Genomic DNA, 21,920 nt, shown 5'->3' on the forward strand with positions numbered 1-21,920 from the left:
ACTTTAACGAAAACGAATTAATTCAAAACGAAAAGAAATAGGCTACTCTGATTATGTAGACTAAACCGAATGAAGTGCATTCTCTCTCTAGCGCATCCATGAGGAGATGATGAGAGTCAATATCAACTTCATCTTTGCAGCCGACACTGATTCAGAAAACATTACTTTATTAATAAACAATTAAAATGTCTCCTTGCTGTTTTGCGCATGCATGAGACCAATATCGATTCGTAAATCACAATCGATCTCTTGGTAGGCTATATGCTGTTTTCAGTTGATGATTAAACAGTGCATTGTGCGCCTCCCATCCAATAAATCGCAATAGGTTTAACGCTTTGTGTTGCTTTTGATATGGAACAAAAGTCTCAGATTTCAAATTCTGTCCATTTCATTAAGAAATTCAAGCAATAAATACCGATTTTGGCGCTCTTTAATGTGGCGTGATAGAGAGTTGTAGCTTCTGGGTACTCGCCTGTGCGTTATCAGTATCAAACGCATAGCAAAAGATTCCTGCCAGTTTTATTTTTGTTCTGGATCCATTGCTCTGCTGCTACATTGGAGCGCACTCGCCACCAACTGGACAGGGGTGGGAATTACAGTTACAATTTACAGTAGATCACACTGAGTGTAATCTGTCACCGTGACGGACGGCCTTCAGATTTTTCCGTCATTGATAAAAAAATTCCGTCAATGACGGAAAATTTTCGGTTAACGCGACCTCTGATTCACACCTTCACAAAAACAACAAGCAACAACAGAACTAACTACAACTATTATTGGCACTGGCATGTTATCTGCACAATTATAGTACAAAGAGTGTTTTTGTCAATATGTTTTTCTGATTCATATTAAAGACAAAACTGACAGTGGCAAGTCTATTAGGAATAACCGGCATGTTTACTTTAATACCTCATGAAAAGTGGCATTTGGGCCAAGATGTGCATTTGACCATTTAAATGCATTCTTCACAGAGCATGCACACAACATTCACTCAAGTGAACTCAAAAGCAGACGCTTGTCAGTCAGACCAAATTGAGTTGTACCCAACATTAACGATACTGCTGCACTTTTTTTCCAACTTGGCACAAGAGCGTCAGTACTTTTTGATTTTACAAGACCCAGACAAATACTAGGACTCACCTTTTGACCATCTGTGGGTTGTATAGGTAAATCTTCATAAAGGTTTTTTCCTTCATATGGTATCCATAGAAAGGCCTGTGGAGAGAGAGGACTGTCAGATCTTTGTCCAGACGTTTCAACATGGAAAAAAAAAGAGAAAAAGAACTAGCAAATGCTCCAATATAACCTTTGTAATCAAGTTTGTGTCTTTGCACTAGTGTTGTCAAAAATACCAATACAGATACCAGCTGATCATACTTGTTCTCTCGTCTCTGATGGCGACCTGACAGTTTGTCACACACCCACCTCCTCTCACTCATCTCATTCACTCCAGTTGAATATTGTTGGTGTTACAGGTCTTGAATTTTCGCGTAGGGTTGCGATTATTGTGCATAATTTTACTCATTCCTACAGGTTTCATGCTAACACCAAAAAGAATGCGCAACTTGTTCTATAATCAAGTGATCATAGTGATCATACCTCTTAAACAGCTCAAAAGTACCCAATTTAGTTCTTTTTCGTGGCTTATTGCATTTAAACTGTCAAATGAATGCCAGTCTTGGTGAATATTCAGGTAAATACAGCCAGTTTTGGAATGTAAACAAAAAAAAACGCATGTGTAACAGTATTCTGGATCTGTGTATAAGGTCTTTAAGTGACAGCAGTCTAATATACCTGCTACTGTGTCATGTTCATTAGAGAACAAAAGAAAGTCACTCTTTGCTCTTGACAAAATAACTTTTGTTTAATCTTTGTTTTGTAACTTTAATTGTAAACAATCTGTATTTAATTTTTACAATGAAGACTATTCAGTGTTTACATTTAATTTATTTAATTTCTGTAGAATAATACTTTTAATATACAAGATATAATATATAACAAAACATTTTATACTGTTAGACTTGCCTGAAAACTTAAAGCCATGTTTATTTAATTTGTCTCTTTATTTTATTGTATTTATTTGTGCTATTGTTTAAAATTTGCTTATTTGTTCTTATTTTATTAGACCGTTCATTGTCTTTTTTGTAAATTTAGTTCAAAGTTTAAAAAAAAAGCCTCCCTCTGCTGTATGTAAGCTAAATTATCAAAAAATTCTGAGATCGCATTAAAAAAAAAAATACAATAAATAAATAAATAAATAAATAAATAGATAAGGGCAGTATATATAGCAGTTTTCTCTGTGTTATTGAAAATGGTATAGAATATCGATATTTTTCAAGATATCATATCGAAGTTAGACATTCCAACATCGTGACAACACTACTTTTCACTAGAGGTTGCACAGACTAGTTGATTATTTCTGGCACCAATCCACGTTTTTAACTAGCCATGGATCATACGACTTCAGTTTGTTCTTGTTCTATAATATTACTGTATGTTCTAAGGTAACAGGAGGAGATATATTCCTGTCCACAAACTGTGCCATAGTGTTGTTGCATGATATTAGTTTTGTACAGTATAGTACAGTATTTGTGTAATTATAGATATTTCTTTAATTACACAAAATGATTGGGTTGATGTGTGCATTTATATGTCACAAGCTTAAAAACTGGAATTGATCCTTTGACATGCACACACTGCATGAATATACAGTTTCCCCACTGTTGCCACATACTAACCGTCCTTCTAAGAATGCTTGTTTTCTTTGTTTAATATATAAAGACTTAATATTTATCTATTTTGGGTAGGGGTGTGACGAGATCTCGTGAGATTAAAATGTGACAAGATTTCTCGTCGAGGTGAAAAAGCTGTCTTGCGATACTGCCATGATGGAGTGTGAGGGTGAAATTAGGATAGAACATGCCACCGCCACGTTTACATTACACCTTTACTGTCGTTCTGCTTTTTATAGAAATAAAAACCATTTAATTTAGTTGGATAATAGTTACCTCAATCCTATCCAGCTCATCAAACACGAGCTGTCGTACATAGAGCAGTAGGAATAAGTTCACTGACCATGTGATGAGTAAGGAACGAGATGACTGACAAGACCATGGTGGAGGATTCGTTGGACAACAGATACTAAGCATCTGACAAATGTCTTATCTTTAAAAATGCATGCTCAGCACCGCCGCTCCATTCACACAGTATGTGTGATCGTGAAATTGAAACCCAAAGTAAAATGCAAGCTTGCATTCAAACATGATTTCAATGCCCCATTTAGAAAGTGGCTCCCTGATGCATGCAAATATCTCCCTATATTGAAGCTATTTTAGGCTGGGCTGTGTAGTATTAACCATTAATTAGCTCTTTAGCTCTGTATTATGCTTGAAGAAAAATATGGTCTCTATTTGCACTTTGAATATTGATTGTTTGCACTTAAGACTAAGAGAAAGCTGTTATTAATTTTTATTTATACTGTTTTTATTTCAATAATCAATTTGTGGAAAGGAGTTCAGTTAGGAGTTCGAAAGTTAAGCAGCTCATAAAATGATGTACAGTTCTAAGGTCTGAAGAGACTCATGTGAAATCATACAGGAGATAAGCCAGTCAGTTGAGTTTGAGGCAAAATCTTTTACAGTGCTTGAGTATTGTTGTCTTTTACTGCATATGATAATTCATACTCAAAGTAGAACTGAAATGACATTCATTACAAGATGATAGTTAAAACATTTCAAATGCACCTGCAAACTATTTTTTTGTCATTGAGGATTTCTTAAAAGTGCTGTGTAAAAATCTCATCTCGTTTTCGAGACCTTAATATCGGGTCTCATCTTGTCGTGTTGCATTCCGTCTTGGAGCACACGCACAGAAAGCCACATGGGAAAGAGCACGGCTTCTCTTTTAAACTTTTAAAATCACTCTTTTTAATATCATGCACATCCCGCAATAGAATGCATTTTATGAAGTCAAGTTACGTGATTTTGTGATTTGCATGTTAACGGGTTAGTTTTTTGAATAAACTCGGTTTTTTTTTGGCACAAAAAGTATTCCCTAGTGAAAAAAAAGTATACTTTATTGTATTTTAAATATATTCCCTTTTTCTATAGTACACTGCAAATATACTAACAAAAAATGTACTTATCATTAAATATATAAAAAGTATATTAGTATCATATTTTCACAATGCAACTTTTAACACACTTTAAAATAATTGTACTTTAGTATATTTTCTAAAAAATATATTTTAGAAAAATATACTTGAAGTGTAAGTTCAGTTTATTTTTTAAAAGTGTATTTATTTGCACTTTATAAAAATATATTTGAGGTATATTTTAATAGTGTGCTGAAAATGATCATTGTAACAATGCACTGAAAGTATATTTAAAAAATACATTAGGCCTATTTAATATCCTGAAGTTGTAGTGTATCTAATGTTAAATTTGAGTATATTTTTTAAGTTTACTTCTTCATCCTTGGAATTCATTATATTACTTGTGCTTATTTATTTCATGAATGCATGAAATTCATATGCATGAATGCATATGAATGCATTACAAGCCCATTTAGTATATGCAGTGTAGCCTATACAATTTCCAAATATGTGTAAATGTTTTTTAAGTTTACACCGGCAGAATCATTTTACAATCGTACACACAAATCTATATTAAACAACACACCAGCTGCCCAAGTAATGTTACATGGGAAAAAAATATGTCGAGTGGTTAAACTTATCGGAATTCAAATGTCTCTTCAACTTGGTCTGTGACCAATCAGATTTTGTTGCTCACTGCCTTCAGCCAATCAGAGCTGCTGACGTCACGGTCGTCGTCTGAATCCTCTCGCTCTGTCACTCAGGTGAAGTATAATGTCGCAATGTATAATTTATTTAATAAAACACTGAAAGCGCAATACATCGCTCAATCTTGGGGATTCTGACCACTTCAATCAAGTGACATCGCAGACTGACCGTGATGGCGACGACAACCGGCTAATCTAATGGCCTACGCGATCCTGAAAGAACCGGAGAAAAGTGCTGCTATTGGGAGGTGAGTTGTAGTCTACCAGACTTTATTTTATTTTCTTTAACAAACGGAGAGCGATATTTCGGCTTGATATCTCCTTTTTGAGTTTTTGTGTGGTGGTTTATGGCACATGTTTGTATGCAGCACCAAAACATTCATATGATTGGGCAAATCGGCCCGTATTCTGTACGATATAAATTCATAAAGTGTTTTATGCTTGACTGTGTACCGAAAACAATATCGACATGCCATTCTGATACAGTTCCCTGCTGCTAATCCTCATTTACTGTTCAAAAATAGTATTGGTTCAATGTAGGATTTAGAGACTATTGTAAACGTGAATAAAGAGTTGAACATGCTGTCTTATATCTTTGGTATATTCTGTCAACAGATGCTGTTCTTCACGAGTCTCTGCGGTCATCATTGTGCCATCAGACACAATGAGAAGCTCATCAGAAAATGGAATATAATGTGTCATTTGTATTTGTGTATAGAGGGTCACCATGGTCCAATATATATATATATTTTTTTTTTCTTTAATGAAAAACATGGTAAGTTTTGCTGAATCTAAGTTTAAATAAAAACTATTGGATTTGTCAATGAAATATGTCTCTTCATTAGTGATGTTGTTACATTTTATTTATTTTAATGGCCTTGAAAACAAATGCATTCAACTTTGGGAAAATGTGTTAAACTGTATTTAAATAGTAGCACAACTGTATTGTGTGAGATTATGTAATTCAAAGTACAGTAGTCAACATTTGAAGCGGATCAAAAAAGTTAGGACAACTTTGATTAAAGGTTTTGATCCGCTTCAAATGTTGACTATATTATACATAAGTATAAAGTGTATTGTTATTGACTGCAAAGTGTGTAATGTTTAATATTTGGAATAAGCCAAAGGTACTGAGCATACAGTATATACTATTACCTGTAAAATAATATATTCAGTGTATATTGCTTGTGTTTTCTGAAGACACTCGTAATTATTTTGTAATGTACTTAAATCACAAATAAAGTGTACTTATAACACAAAGTGTACTCATAACAGAAATAAAGTATACTTATAACACAAATAAAAGTATACTTATAACAGAAATAAAGTATACTTATAATACAACGTATATTATAACAAAAATTATATATTTTTAACACAAATAAAGTATACTTATAACAAATTAAGTACACTTTAATATCACTAATCAAGCATGTAATTAGTCCCTACACAGACATATACTTAAAGTGTACTAAGTATACTTGAAGTTGTTCCAATTTAGCACACATAAGTATACTAAATATACTTAAAATTGTATTTTAATACTACTTAAATTCAACTTAAATATACTTAGTACAAAATTAGTTGTTTCAAAATAGCACACTTTAAATTAACTAATCATTAACACACTTGAAATATACTAATAATTAGTCTTGCTGCAAGTATACTTAGTATACTTTTTTTTCACTAGGGTTCTCGTCGCTTCATAACATTAAGGTTGAACGACTGTAGTCACATGAACTGTTTTAAATATGTCTTTAGTAGCTTTCTGGGCATCTGAAAGTGTTAATTATCTTGCTGGCAATGGAGGCCTCACTGAGCCATCGGATTTTATCAAAAATATCTTAATTTGTGTTCTGAAGATGAACGAAGGTCTTATGGGTTTGGAACGAAATGAAGGTGAGTAATGACAGAATTTTCATTTTTGGGTGAACTAACCCTTTAAGTGTGGGCATGTTAAGGGGAGCTGTAAAGGAAAGGAAATTAATGTGGCACATTAATCTTTTTATCTCTATTATCACGTTTTCACAATTGGAAGCCAAAATCGAAACTAAATTTTGATTAATCACAGCCCTAAAAAAAAAAAAAAAGGACTTTAATTTTCTTTTAATATACTGTACATTGCAGCATCACCTCTTTTAATCAAAGCATCTGAAATGGTTCGATAATGGATTTGTCTGACTCAGTTTGGTCAGATGGCCAGTCTGTTGCCATTGGTCTACTGTTTACAGCAGAAATGAAATGCCCAATACCATATCTGAGTTTCAGCTCTGGAAGCTTCCTCAGCACTTGTATTGTGGTGATCAGCAGGCAGACATGAGGGTAGGCAGACACCCCCCATTACATCAATAGTCCCCTTTCATCTGCCATAATGAAAAGCACAGGACCCCAAAACTCACACCTCCAAGAGATGCAAACAAGGAAATAGGCTAGCAGATAAGCCCGCAAAGACAATCACCCTGACCATTTGTGCAAAGGAAGAATGATGACATTAACATGTCATTGAGTAGACTAATCCTATCACTATTGACCCCATTGTTCGCCTCAGTTCCTCAGTCCTAGGACCTGAGGTGTGAACTGACTCACCAGACAGGTTTTTCCACAGCAACAAAAGTTGTATTTTCTATATAAAAATAGACACACAATGGACAAAAGGGAGCAAATCTTCTCCATTTCTATTATCAGATCTCTATATACTTAATGAGTGTTGTTTGTGTACATGCAAAATATACAAACCTGCCTGTTGAACTACCTATGCATTCATGTATACCTTAATATAACCCAATGATATTTGGACTATGTTTTCAGCACGATGCCTAGGTTAAAGGTGCAATATGTAAGATTTTTGCAGTAAAATATCCAAAAACCACTAGGCCAGTGTTATATATTTTGTTCACTTGAGTACTTTCAATATCCCAAATGTTTCCAACTATTTATAAATCGTGAGAAAATTGCAATTTTAACCAAGGCTCCGGGATGTGTGAGAAGTGACGTGTCTATTGCGTCATACCCGCGTTACCCTTGGTTTCTGGTTTTATTTTGTACGTTTAGTCTTATTGTTTAAATCTAATTTTCTTGACCATGCTTTACCATGCCACAGAGAAAAACACTATTTTGTCAAATAGCTAACATAGCATAATCAGATGCAGCTTTATTTTTAGTAACAGTAATACAGAATTTTCTCCATTATACAATACGTTTTAAAATTAATTGCATGCCATTTATCAACACAAGCCATCCAGCATTTAATATTATATTCTAATATTGATCTAGCTTACTACAGTGTGTCTCAAACAAGTGTCTCGCAGCAGCTGCCGAGCAAACGCACAGTGTAGTGTTATAACATCATTTTCAACACACTCAAATGTCTCTAATATCATAAACAGAGCTGTGTTACCTCATACCCATGACCGGAAAAAAGCGGAAGCAGCGCCGGCGACTGTGGAATAATAAAAGTTCCGCTGCTCGTGAGGTATGTGTTGCGCAATTGCTCCAGCGGCCTTGTTCAGCTCCCACAACACTCGGTCCTGCTCTGCTTCATACTACAGTAACATTAATAATCTCATCCATGAACATGATTTATTCCTGAGTCCTATCCCGATTGTTTCCACCGGCTGTGATGTGAAGACCACATGTCCAAAGATTCCGCACTCAAACTTGCAGTCATCAAGCTACGCCTTTGTTTTGAATAGGCCTCTAGCGACCTCTAGTGGACAGAAATCTGAAATTGGTTTGGAAAGTGAATTATGCATAGGAAAAACCTTAAGGACATTGTTCTAAACATGAACTTTAAGCTATGCAAATGAACCTCATGCAAGAGGGGGGCCATCCAGTGGCCACCTCTGACAGATTCAGCCAATCAAAACACTGGAACTGAAAGGTGACAATTTGCATTTCCCTGTTCCTCAGGACAGGTTAAAAGACTTGTCTCTGAGACAGAGGCTGCGTTCCACTCCAGTTTTAGACATGGACTCGCGAACTTCCCTACACACTTCCCCTCGGGGGAATCCCTGCCGCCATTTTGAAGTGCGTTCCACTTCGTGAAGTGGACGAGGGAAGTTTACATGGACAGACCCTCGCTCCCTCGATTTTAACCGAGGGAGCGAGTCTACTTCACATGTACACTTCAGGCAGCTCCATAACCCACAATGCAACACGATTATGACGTCACCGCATATCGCGTTTAATTTACCCTACCACAAACAATTCTATGATTTAAAACACACATATATACATATAGAATGCTGTATTAAATTTAAAGGGGAAAAAATAAATAATAAATCAGCTCCATTGCGGATTCCAAGTGATCAAGGGCTTAGGACGTTCCAGTTCAGCCCATTGCAAAGGTTCCGCCAGAAGTGGGCACTCGTGCAACGTAAGCAATGACGTACATCCGAGTCAACGAGACAGAGGGAAGTTAGAGAGGGAAGGGCATTTAAAAACCGAACTGGAACGCAGCCAGAGAATTGCTCCAGTTTCCTATTCTGACTCCAGGCTCCAGTTCCTGTTCCAGTCCTGGTTCAAGGTTCCGGTCCCAAGATGTGCTAAGCTAAGTCCAACTCCACAGAATTGTGAAGTTGCTCTCTCAAGACTCCGAAGCTCTAAAAGAGAGAAACAAGGAAGTTCTGCAAGGAGTGAATTTGGGGAGTTTGAAAACGGCAATTAAGATGACGACAAGCTTAGCCCCCACCTTCAAAATCCTCTCATCAGAGATCCTCCAGATCTGCATGTTCCAGACTGACCGGATTTGCACCGACTTCAGAATCTAAAGATCCTTCCATCTGCGTGTTCCAGAGAATAAGGATCATCTGCACAGAAAGCAGAACCTTCAAGTCTTCTTTAAGGCTTCTTCTTCTGCATGTTCAAGACTGTGAAATGGATTCTAACTCCTTTCTTCCCACTGCAACACTGCCCAGCTAAACAAGTGGAAGACGTTGTCACAGTTCCCGTCATTTCTGGACTCCATCTCCCATCATCCTCCATGGCCCTCACCTGCACTCACTCCACCACTCAGTAATCACCCGCACCTGCAAGCCATCCACTCATCACCACGGCAGTACTTAAACACACCACTCACCTCAATCAGTGGTCTGGTCTCGTTTATACGAAGAGGACTGTTCCCTGTTGTTTCCAAGGACTATTATTCCACTCCAGCATTTTCCCCCATCTCCATGTGTTATCTACTGAATGTGAGTTCACCTATCGTCTCTGTGTGTCCCTCCAGCCTACCCACCTTCTAACATCCATATTCTACGATCCTGTATTCACTGTGTCTACCCTGCTGTTTGTCAATAAACCACCATCTGTTTGCATACCTGGGGCCCGTTCTTCGTACGTCGCTTATTACATCCGAGATCAAATGACACATCCAAGATGATATCATCGTGCTAATCATGATCCGGCTAATTGGGTTCTTCGAACACACCTGTTGTGTATGATTAGTATCGCTGGATTGAGTTATCTGAGATAATTGCGCGTTCATGTGTTGGCTTAAAAGGGGATATGTATCGATAGTAGAAACATTGATCAGCAATGCAGCGATTGGCTGGAGTCAAGACGGCAACGTAATGACATCATAGAATGAGAAAAGACACCTGACGAAAAACTTGATGAATTTCTAGACATTTATAAGGAAACAGCCAAGCGAATAAATGACAGAAGAACAACATAAATGTTAGATAAATGAAATGTGCACTTTTTTTTTTTTTTTTTTTTTTTTTTACATGATTACCCAATTATTTAGGCTATATTCACAATTTCTATTATTTGTACATTCAATTTTTTATTTCAATGTTGTAATTAGCAACTAATTTACCTTTGAAGCATATTTGACAGCATTAATTAAAGTTTCTTAAGGGTCAAGATCAAGTTATCTGCATCTCCTGCGCTTCATCAAGCCACTCCCATAATATGTCACAGTTCAAATGCACAAATGCATGTATGGCATAGACATCTGTAGGCTACATCATGTGTATAAAACTCCAATAAAAAAATATTACGTAATTATTCCCTCACGAATTAATCTCTCACAGAGTAAAACTGTCGGTGTCTATATTATGACACTACATGGCATTATAGTGTTATTTGCAAATTTATTTTTAAATCATTATTATTGTCCCTGGTTTACATTAGGGTACTCTTGTGGGAAAGTAGCAGAGGCTGGGACAGACTTTAAACATCACCTCCGCTTAAAAAGATGCAATCTAATCCTGTTTACATGAAATAAGCCTGCTCCCGAGCAGGTTTGAGCTTACGGACCTGTTGCTATGACAGCAAGTCTAGGATGAGCTTCGAAGAACCAAACGATCCAAGATCATGCCAAATCGTCAACAATCAAATCCAGCTAACTGAGTTAGCGACGTACGAAGAACGGGCCCCTGTTGTCTCCTACTCTTCTGTCCATAACCATCCTCGAATTCAGCACGACCAGGTGGACGTAAATATCACTTACCAAACCTTTTTCCAGAGACCTTGGCATTAGTGTATGTCAGTATATTACCTAATTTGCATTAGATTTCAGTTAATAAATGTTTATTTGTTGAATTCAGAATAAGGTTTAACTTATTTATTCTAGAGAAACTATAGTTTCTTTCCATAAGTTTAACTTGTAACTGCCATAGTAACATCCAGCTCATTCACTTGCATTTATCAATCTTTTGCACTTTATCCATTCAGTAGTTGTTTGTTACTTTTGTCTATCCTTTTGTTAATTAAATCCATTTATTACACTTGTGTCTTCCTTGTGTTGATAATACAGTAAGAGGCTCTACAAGTTAACGATATCTCACAAATCCTTCAGATTGGTCAGATGATGAACTTCCTCCAATTTATATAATTGTAATTCAGTCAACAATCTTCCATGAATGTTCTTTATTGTCAAGGTGAGACACCTTGGCTGGTGCCCTGAAATACTGTAAGGAATCATCTGACTCAATATTAATATTTAAGACCATACATTTGAAGCTAATCCAAAACCACTACAGTATAAATCAGACATATGAACAGTAACAATGGCGTTGGCTTTACTGTATCAACTCAAGTCCTCATCCTTTGAAAGTGCATGCAAAGTGGATTTGCTCTTGCAGCGCAAAAGTGTTTCTCGACATTTTGACAACACAAACAAACCTCATCTAGGCCTAAGCTATAACTACTGTGTTTGAGGGCGGGTCAAAGTAGACCATAGGCTGGAATTATGCAAATTAGTGAAAAACCCCAAGTAGTTTTGTGCAGGAATTAAGACTGGAATTCCCAACGACTCTTTTCAGGCAGTTCAGAATTAGTTCTTTCTTTTTGGAGACAGTGGTGATTCCAAAATGTTCTATATTCATTTATGCATATTCATTTATTCATATTCTGTTAATCATTCATTATTTATCATTTTTAATCACTTATCATTTATTGGTTATGATTTTTAATGCTACTTATGATTTCAAGTATTCATATAATCTTAAATTACTCACATATAACCACTTAGATTCAAGTAAAACCACATATTTACTCCATATTATGCTCTTTTTGTTATTTTGATCTTCATTGTGTTACTTTCAGCTGTTGAACTCTGTGACTTTGAAGTTCCAAGTGAACTTTAAGTTTTCTGGGTAAAAGAGGGCTTGGTACCTTTGTGGTTGAGTTGGGTTCCTGCCAAAATTTTACCAGAGCGTAGATGTTCTTAGAATGGATCACATGATGTACTTTTTCTGCAATAATATTTTGTATCTCTGTATTCAAATGAAAGGGGATTTTTGAAAAAAACGTTAACTTGTTATTGTATTGTTCTGATGAAGGTGTTAACCCACCCATTTTGGGCCTATTTTTGGGGTGTTTGTGCTCTGTTTGATAATGTCAATTGTCACAAGACCATAGAAATTATCCAATGACTGTTTGGATAGCAGGAAATCATCAAATGTAATGAATTTCTTTAAAACCTCCAAAACAACGGAAAGGTTCATTTTGACCTTTCTTATCTATCCAAACAAGACCTGGAAGGGTGATGTAAGTTTTTCCAATCTTAGGGTATAAAACTTGGCTCATTTTCTCAGTTGATACCCTTTCCTGCTATCCTGACTGGCATCTTGCTGTCTCATTGGCGCCATTCCTAATGATTTTCTTGCAAATTACTATACTCAGATTTCAGAATGTTCTTATCATAGATGTTCGATTTCTGATTTTTATTTTACCTTTTGGTTTTATTAAATATTTTCATTATTGATTGAAGTTTGCGTGTGAGGCTAAATTTAATTGAAATGAATAAATAATTTTTCTTCAACATCATCATGGCCTGGACCTCATTTTCTCAAGTTTCTGCATCAGACAGTAACTAAAATAAATAACATTTATCATGCACTTTAAGCTTTGAAACTTTGCAGACTATTTGAATAACTATTTAAATATTAAATACTATGGTTGAAAAGACTGTTTGTGAAGCTGTTTCATACGTGTACATGACCACTGCTCTCACTTGCTCAGCAGCTTGAGCCAGCGCAGATTTAAATGTTCGCTGTAATTGTACTTGTCAAAAGGTTTAACAGACATAGACAAATCATTGTCATTTATTAATCAAGACTGTGATCTTTCAACGATTAATCGTGCAGCTGTACTTCAGAGTAGGGTCTAACCCAGCACAGGAACTACCTGTGACAAATGTGCATTGATGGCCTGAATGCATGTGAAACACCGGTACCCGCCATTTTTAAAAAGCCTTGTAAACATGTTTATAGCCTATATATTTACTTAATGAACTAACTCAATGAACATCTCAACCTTTACGCTAAGGAGGAAATCCAATGTGGCTTTGAAGAGACCAAGCAAAACATGATTATGCATTTTTGCTCAGCTAGCGACATTGAGCATAAACCACACAGCAAACGCTTGTTTAACATTTCTATTTAATAACGTATTAGACAGGACTGTTAAACTGATCGTAAAGTAATGAAGGCTAGAATGGGAGTGCTGTGTGCTCAGGCTCTGGTATTCTCAGTGCCATCAAAATAAAAGCTCCACACAACAACCACAGTGGCAGTATCGAAGTGACGGCTTGCATCTCTTTAGAGTTCCTACTGGCAGAGCGAATGCAACCCTAGCCCTGGTGGCTAGTTCCCATAACAGTTCCCATAACAGTTCTTTTCACACCCAGTGTGTGAAAGCCCCTTAAGTTATCAAATCACATACTTCATCACATTCAATTTGTTGAACTGTCAAGCGACTTTTTGTGTGCATGCTCCAAGACAGAGCGGAACGCGGACAAGCTAAGTATACTTTGGGCTTCAAAATGCAAGTCTTGGCAAGTATTTATGTAAACATAATCAGTTTTATCTTTAGTGAACGTAAGGAGTTGTGAGAAAATCGGATTCCGAAACATGTCAGTACAGGATCCGTGCATTACGTCCTAATACCTGCCAAATAACTGCTGCTGTCTGTGTCCTTAATGGGCACCTATTATGCAAAGTCCATGGTGTTACATGGTGACATAAATGTGTGCAGTGTGTGAACACAACCACCCTACAATCAGAGCTCGATTTAAGGGGGTTGGCAATATGTAAAACTTATGTAAACTAAATTTAAAATTTTTCTGTATGATAATTAAACTATAAATAACAGCGACTGACCAATCACAACTCCACTACAGCATTGTAATGTGCTGAGCACAGTCATGCCAGAGCTCTGATTAAAGCAAGCTTTCGCCATTTTTCGCGCTTGTTCAAAAGGATCAGGAGAATGATTCAAGCGCATCTTTTGAAGTTCTTTAAAAAGAGAACAAAGTATGATATTACTTTGATTGGTGTTTTAAGAACATTCCTCTGACACAGAACAAATAACAAACATAGATAAAGTGCACTGATGCAGAAAGTTGTCAAGGTGAATTATTGACAGTGAATGTCATCACCGAAGAGATAATGCACACATGCATATAGGCTATATTAGCTACATGTGTTTATTTTATTTAAAGGGAACCCTTGGTATTAAGACTTGTATGGCTTAATATAATGTAAATGATGTCTCTTACTGAAATATGAAGTAGAAAACCCATGAAAGATCTAAGTTATTTAAAAAATTAATGACATATGGACAATGGCCGGCGCCATTTTGCTTGCGTTCTATGTCGATGACGTCAAAAGGTTGCACTCACTGAGTTACTGACACTGTCCTATTGCTATTTTTCCCGCAACACAACTCGGAATATACGATGCCACATTGTGCAGCTTTTGGTTGTAATTTTCAGTCGATGAGCCACAAGAGAAAATATGTAAATCTTTGCTGCTTTGCTAGTGATAAGAGGAGAAAAGAATGGGAAGTTGTGCAGAATGTGGACGAATAAAACTTCCTAAAGATCCATGTTTTTATTCTCTTCACAAGCCCTGGTGCCTTTGAGGCTTTTACTAGACCACAGCTATTGAAAGAGCGTAAAGTTGCCAAAGGATATAAGTGTATGCCACGTCTGTCGTGGCACAGAGAATGCACATCTTCGATGTTTTCATCCTCATGAACACTCTGGAGTCGGCGGTATCGCCGGCGATACCACCTCGGTTTTTTTCTTACCAGTGTGAAAGAGACCAAAAATACTCTATCAATTTTGGACATATCAATTAAGAGTTATATACCATTCTAATCTGTGAAATGTCTTTTTATTTGTGTACACAGAGTAAAAACAAAATGTTGTGCTTTTTGCAAAATAAAGAAAACTTACATGATGTGCGAGCCACAGTCTCTCTCTGAATGAAGTCCAATCTGATACTCCCTCAGAAAATGAACTAACGCAGTGAATACTAATGACACAAAAATGAGACACATGTCTAAACAAACGTTGAAATTTCAGGTTTTAAAACATGTAAGTCAAATCGAAAACAAATATTCTCTGTTTATGTAATCTGTATGAAAAGAGAGACATGTCAGATGTTGGCAGCTCAGCTCATTATCCGCTAATGCGGCCACTCCCACGGAGCGGCGCGCTATTCAGACACAAATTCTGAGGCCATTCATTCAACAGAGCGAACGCCCACATCAGCTTGGAAAAATGCATCAAGTTTAGTCAGTTTCGTGTACTTTTCATCGTTTTGAGCTGCGGTGAGTAATAATTCTAAAAGGATTTACCTCAGAGGAAAAGCTGGTTTCACTTTCATTTCGAGGATCAGCTATCAAGCCGATGAGTGTGAAAGGCAAGTTGTTTTTTATTCTTAAGTACTTTATTCTAATCGCGATATCGTGTATGTGAATATTAAACCACAAAAAAAATGTTTGAATATGAATCCTGCAAGTTTTGTTTGTCTCAGTGTGAATTAATGGGGCAGATAGAAGTGCAGTTTCGTTTACTACACACAACTTACATTAATAAATTGCCATGGCTATTCCCAAATTATATTGCTGTAATAAGATGAGTGAAATCGACTGAAATACGTATTAAATACTGAAATAAAAATGCGTTAGCAATGTATTAAACTGCACATTAACATTTAAGCTCTATATATAATAGCCTAAGCTATATAAAATACCATACAGGTAATATGAATGCTAAGATGCTTTGCATCACAGAAATACATTATTTTTTTAAAAGTACATTAAAATAGAAAAACATTATTTTAAATTGTAATAATATTTCACAGTATTGCAGGGTTTTTTCCTGTATTTTTGATCAAAAATGCAGGCTTGATGATCATGCGACTTCTTTTCAAAAACATTATAAAGTGTCCAGTCTTTTGACTGGCACTGTAATTTTAAATTTATGCCTATACAATCATGTTTTCTGTTAAGAGTGGACATTATATTAACGTTATATAATATCAGCATGCTCACAGAGGGTTTTTTCTTTTATCTCACAGATTTGAGAATCATTGTGACCAGATATTGGCCCACACTGGACATTCTGAATGAATATAATGGTGAGATCATTGACTGGAAGCAGGAAAGTTTTTTTTTTTTTTCCCCTTTTTTTTTTCTCCAGTGCAGAAACACCAAACACCTTGGCATACCAGGTAAGTGATGTTCACTTATATCTTTGAACAGGATTTATTTCCAGGTAAATCTCTATCAAAATGTGCCCTCATTTATTCAAAATGAGTCTCATTTATATTGTTAACTATATTCTGAACAAACTACCAAAAAAAACCTTTGTACTTAGATTTTTTTTTGTCCTCTTACATAGCCTGCCTGACTGAAAGGGCTCATTATGCGGGTCATTATGCAGGTCATTACGCAGGTCTTTGTCTTAGGTGTGAATCACAGCATTATTCATGAAGATTCACATCTCCCACATACTGTCTTTTTTGACAAAGTGTCTTACAAAAATTAAATCAATATATTGTTTTGTATGAATGAGCAGGCAGGATAATATTTACATCATTTTGAAGCAAAAATTCTAGTCTACAACCTCCAATACCCAGAAGTCTTGAAAACACTTTTTTTGTGGCCATATTTCAATGACTTAAGTTTATTTTTTCAATAACTACACAAAGGTTATTCTCTCAAAAATACAAATGTACATACATGTTGCGCATATATTATGGTAGCCTAGTTCGTGCTGACTACAATGTAATGACACTTTTGCCAGTAATATATTTATAATCAACTGAAAAAAGCACAAATGTCAGGGAATATCAAAACTTCTCCAGGGCCTCATAAATCCTCAGACCCCAGAGGGTTAATATTGCGCTCTGGCTAATATTGAAAAGGCTGATCCTGTTTTAAAAGGAACCCCACAGATATTAAGACATCTGTTTAGAAGAATATTGTGATCAATAGTGTCAAATGCAGCACTAAGATCCAGTAACACTAATAGAGAGATACAACCACGATCTGATGATAAGAGCAAATCATTACTAACTCTAATGAGAGCAGTCTCAGTACTATGGTATGGTCTAAATCCTGACTGGAAATCTTCACAGATACCATTTCTTTCTAAAAAGGAACATAGTTGTGATGAAACTGCCTTTTCTAGTATTTTTGACAGAAAAGTGAGATTTGAGATCGGCCTGTAATTGACTAATTCTCTAGGATCAAGTTGTGGTTTTTTAATAAGAGGTTTAATAACAGCCAGCTTAAAGGTTTTTGGTACGTATCCTAGTGATAAAGATGAATTAACAATATTAAGAAGAGGATCTATGACCTCTGGAAGCATCTCTTTCAATAGCTTAGTCGGTATAGGGTCTAACATACATGTGGATGATTTTGATGATTTAACAAGTTTAGACAATTTTTCCTCTCCTAAAGCAGTAAATGAATTGAATTTTTCTTTAGGGACACTACAATGCACTGTCTGACACAAGACTGTAGTAGACGGTTGCATGGTTATAATTTTTTCTCTAATATTATCAATCTTGCAAGTAAAGAAGTTCATAAAGTCATTACTGCTGTGCTCTTTGGAAACATCAGAAGTTGAAGCTTTATTTCTTGTTAATTTAGCCACTGTATCAAATAAATACCTAGGGTTGTGTTTATTTTCTTCTAAAAGTTTTGAAAAATAGGCAGATCTAACAGTTTTTAAGGCCTTTCTGTACTCAGTCATTTTCTCTCTCCACAAAATGCGAAATACTTCTAGTTTTGTTTTCTTCCAGCTGCGCTCCATTTTTCTAACTGCTGTTTTTAGGGCCCGAGTGTGCTCATTGTACCATGGTGTTGGAGTAATTTCCTTAATCTTTTTTAAACGCAAAGGAGCAACTGAGTCTAATGTGCTGGAAAAGACAGAGTCAATAGTTTCTGTTGCAATATCGAGGTCTTCTAAGCTGTCTGGTATGCTAAGGCGATGAAACTGATCAGGAAGATTATTTATAAAGCGATCTTTAGTGGTAGAAGTGATGGTTCTACCATATTTATGGCAGGGAGGCAGTTTAGCCTCTTTGACTAAATGTAGTATACACGAGACTAGATAATGATCTGAGATGTCGTCACCCTGCTGCAGAATTTCAACGGCATCAATATCGATTCCATGTGACAATATTAGATCTAAAGTATGATTACAACAATGAGTGGGTCCCGACACGTGTTGTCTAACACCAATAGAGTTTAGAATGTCTGTAAATGCCAATCCTAATGAGTCTTTTTTATTATCTACATGGATATTAAAATCACCAACAACAAGGACTTTATCTGCAGCTAGTACTAATTCTGATAGAAAATCTGCAAATTCTTTGATAAAGTCTGTATGGTGTCCTGTATACAGTAGCCAACACAAATGTCAACTTACATAATGTTACGTAAAGCACCATCACTTCGAAGGAATTATATTTCAAAGACTTCTGGCTGATACTGTAAATATTACTATAAATTACTTTATAAAGATAAAGTCCTTGTTGTTGGTGATTTTAATATCCATGTAGATAATAAAAAAGACTCATCCTTTGCGTTTAAAAAAAAAAAATTAAGGAAATTAATCCAACACCATGGTACAATGAGCACACTCGGGCCCTAAAAACAGCAGTTAGAAAAATGGAGCGCAGCTGGAAGAAAACAAAACTAGAAGTATTTCGTGGAGAGAGAAAATGACTGAGGCAGATCTAGCAGTTTTTAAGGCCTTTCTGTACTATTTTTCAAAACTTTTAGAAGAAAATAAACACAACCCTAGGTATTTATTTGATACAGTGGCTAAATTAACAAGAAATAAAGCTTCAACTTCTGATGTTTCCAAAGAGCACAGCAGTAATGACTTTATGAACTTCTTTACTTGCAAGATTGATAATATTAGAGAAAAAATTATAACCATGCAACCGTCTACTACAGTCTTGTGTCAGACAGTGCATTGTTGTGTCCCTGAAGAAAAATTCAATTCATTTACTGCTTTAGGAGAGGAAGAATTGTCTAAACTCGTTAAATCATCAAAATCATCCACATGTATGTTAGACCCTGTACCGACTAAGCTATTGAAAGAGATGCTTCCAGAGGTCATAGATCCTCTTCTTAATATTGTTAATTCATCTTTATCACTAGGATACGTACCAAAACATTTAAGCTGGCTGTTATTAAACCTCTTATTAAAAAACCACAACTTGATCCTAGAGAATTAGTCAATTACAGGCCGATCTCAAATCTCACTTTTCTGTCAAAAATACTAGAAAAGGCAGTTTCATCACAACTACGTTCCTTTTTAGAAAGAAATAGTATCTGTGAAGATTTCCAGTCAGGATTTAGACCATACCATAGTACTGAGACTGCTCTCATTAGAGTTACTAATGATTTGCTCTTATCATCAGATCGTGGTTGTATCTCTCTATTAGTGTTACTGGATCTTGGTGCTGCATTTGACACTATTGATCACAATATTCTTCTAAACAGACTCGAAAATTATGTTGGCATTAGTGGAATTGCATTGGCATGGTTCAAATCATACTTATCTGACCGTTATCAGTTTGTAGTAGTAAACGATGAGATGTCATATCAATCACAAGTTAAATATGGAGTACCGCAAGGCTCAGTACTAGGACCGTTGCTTTTCACTCTGTACATGCTACCCTTGGGAGATATCATTAGGATGCATGGCGTTAGTTTTCATTGTTACGCTGATGATACTCAGCTCTATATGTCTTCACGCCCTGACGAAACTTACCAATTCGCTAAATTAACAATGTATAGCTGATATAAAAAACTGCATGACCAGTAATTTCCTACTAGTAAATTCAGAAAAAAACAGAGATTCTAATTTTTGGACTGAAAACTACTTCACGCAATAATCTAGAATACTGTCTAACACTTGATGGCTGCTCTGTTAAGTCTTCGTCGTCAGTTAGGAACCTGGGTGTGCTCTTTGATACCAATCTTTCATTTGAAGGCCATGTTACTAGCATGTGCAAAACCGCATTCTTCCATCTTAAAAATATATCTAAACTACGACATATGCTCTCAATGAAAAATGCAGAACAGTTAGTTCATGCGTTCATGACCTCAAGGCTAGATTATTGTAACGCTCTACTGGGTAGGTTGTTCCTCCCGCTTGATAAACTACAGCTCGTGCAGCAGCTAGAGTTCTTACTAGAACTAGGAAGTATGACCATATTAGCCCAGTTCTGTCATCACTGCATTGGCTTCCTGTTATACATCGTATAGATTTTAAAATCTTGCTAATTACTTACAAAGCACTAAATGGTTTAGCTCCCCAGTACCCGAGCAAGCTCTTAAATCATTATAATCCTTCACGTTTGTTGCAATCTCAGAATTCAGGCCAGCTGATAATACCTAGAATATCAAAATCAACCGCAGGCGGTAGATCCTTCTCCTATTTGGCACCCAAACTCTGGAACAATCTTCCTAGCATTGTTCGGGATGCAGACACACTCTGTCAGTTTAAATCTAGACTAAAAACACATCTCTTTAACCTGGCATACACAACACATTATCAATTTATATTTTCAAATCCGTTAAAGGATTATTAGGCTGCATAAATTAGGTCAGCCGGAACGGGAACATTTCCTATAACACCAGATGTACTCTTTACATCAGAAAAAGAATGGCATCTACGCTAATACTAGTCTTTCTGTTTATCCCGAGGTTTACCGTAGTCAACCGGATCCGGGCCGTATCCAGCTGAGACCAAGGACCTGCGCCTTGACACGACCACAACGCAGCCCTGAAGTATCAGCAGAGATCGAGTCGACTAGATCATCCATTGTGAAGGCCTCATCGACACGACAGCCAGTAGCACAGTTCCTCAACAAACCGTCCATACTGGCGTGATGAATACGATCCTCAACTGGATGGAACTGAAATAATTACTTTGATTGTTGCAATCCTATCAGACTTATGATAGCAACCTGATTCGTAACAAAGCACTGTTCGCCAGAGGAGAACTGGCTCCCCGACTAAGCCTGGTTTCTCCCAAGGTTTTTTTTCTCCATTTTAACACCTATTTGCCACTTGTTTGCCACCTGATGTCACCTGTTGGAGTTTGGGTTCCTTGCCGCTGTCGCCTTTGGCTTGCTTAGTTGGAGACACTTGACATTTGACATTTCAACAGTTTTCTTGACATTTATTCAACAGTGCTTTGATCTGCCTGCATTGACACTATTCTTGAAGAGCTGCTGTGCAGCAAAAATTATGTATAAGTTATCAATGTAAAGCTGCTTTGACAATCTGCATTGTAAAAAGCGCTATATAAATAAAGGTGACTTGACTTGACTTGACTAACTGCTGAGGGAGACTGC

At 36.4% G+C, this 21,920-nt stretch overlaps 1 protein-coding gene across 1 annotated transcript in view; it reads right to left on the reverse strand.

Annotated features, from left to right (window-relative positions):
• Positions 1-420: 420 nt before the first annotated feature.
• The window catches only part of LOC125261225 (DNA polymerase zeta catalytic subunit-like), an 83,089-nt gene continuing 61,589 nt past the window's right edge, over positions 421-21,920 (reverse strand). Inside the window, exon 3 of the mRNA XM_048179841.1 lies at positions 421-1,215. Within this exon, the coding sequence (XP_048035798.1) occupies positions 1,137-1,215 (79 nt within the window). The 3' untranslated portion in view covers positions 421-1,136. The remainder of the gene's footprint in view (positions 1,216-21,920) is intronic.

This window comes from Megalobrama amblycephala, unplaced genomic scaffold (genome assembly GCF_018812025.1).
Source record: "Megalobrama amblycephala isolate DHTTF-2021 unplaced genomic scaffold, ASM1881202v1 scaffold373, whole genome shotgun sequence".
In the NCBI taxonomy this organism is placed as follows: Eukaryota; Metazoa; Chordata; class Actinopteri; order Cypriniformes; family Xenocyprididae; genus Megalobrama; species Megalobrama amblycephala.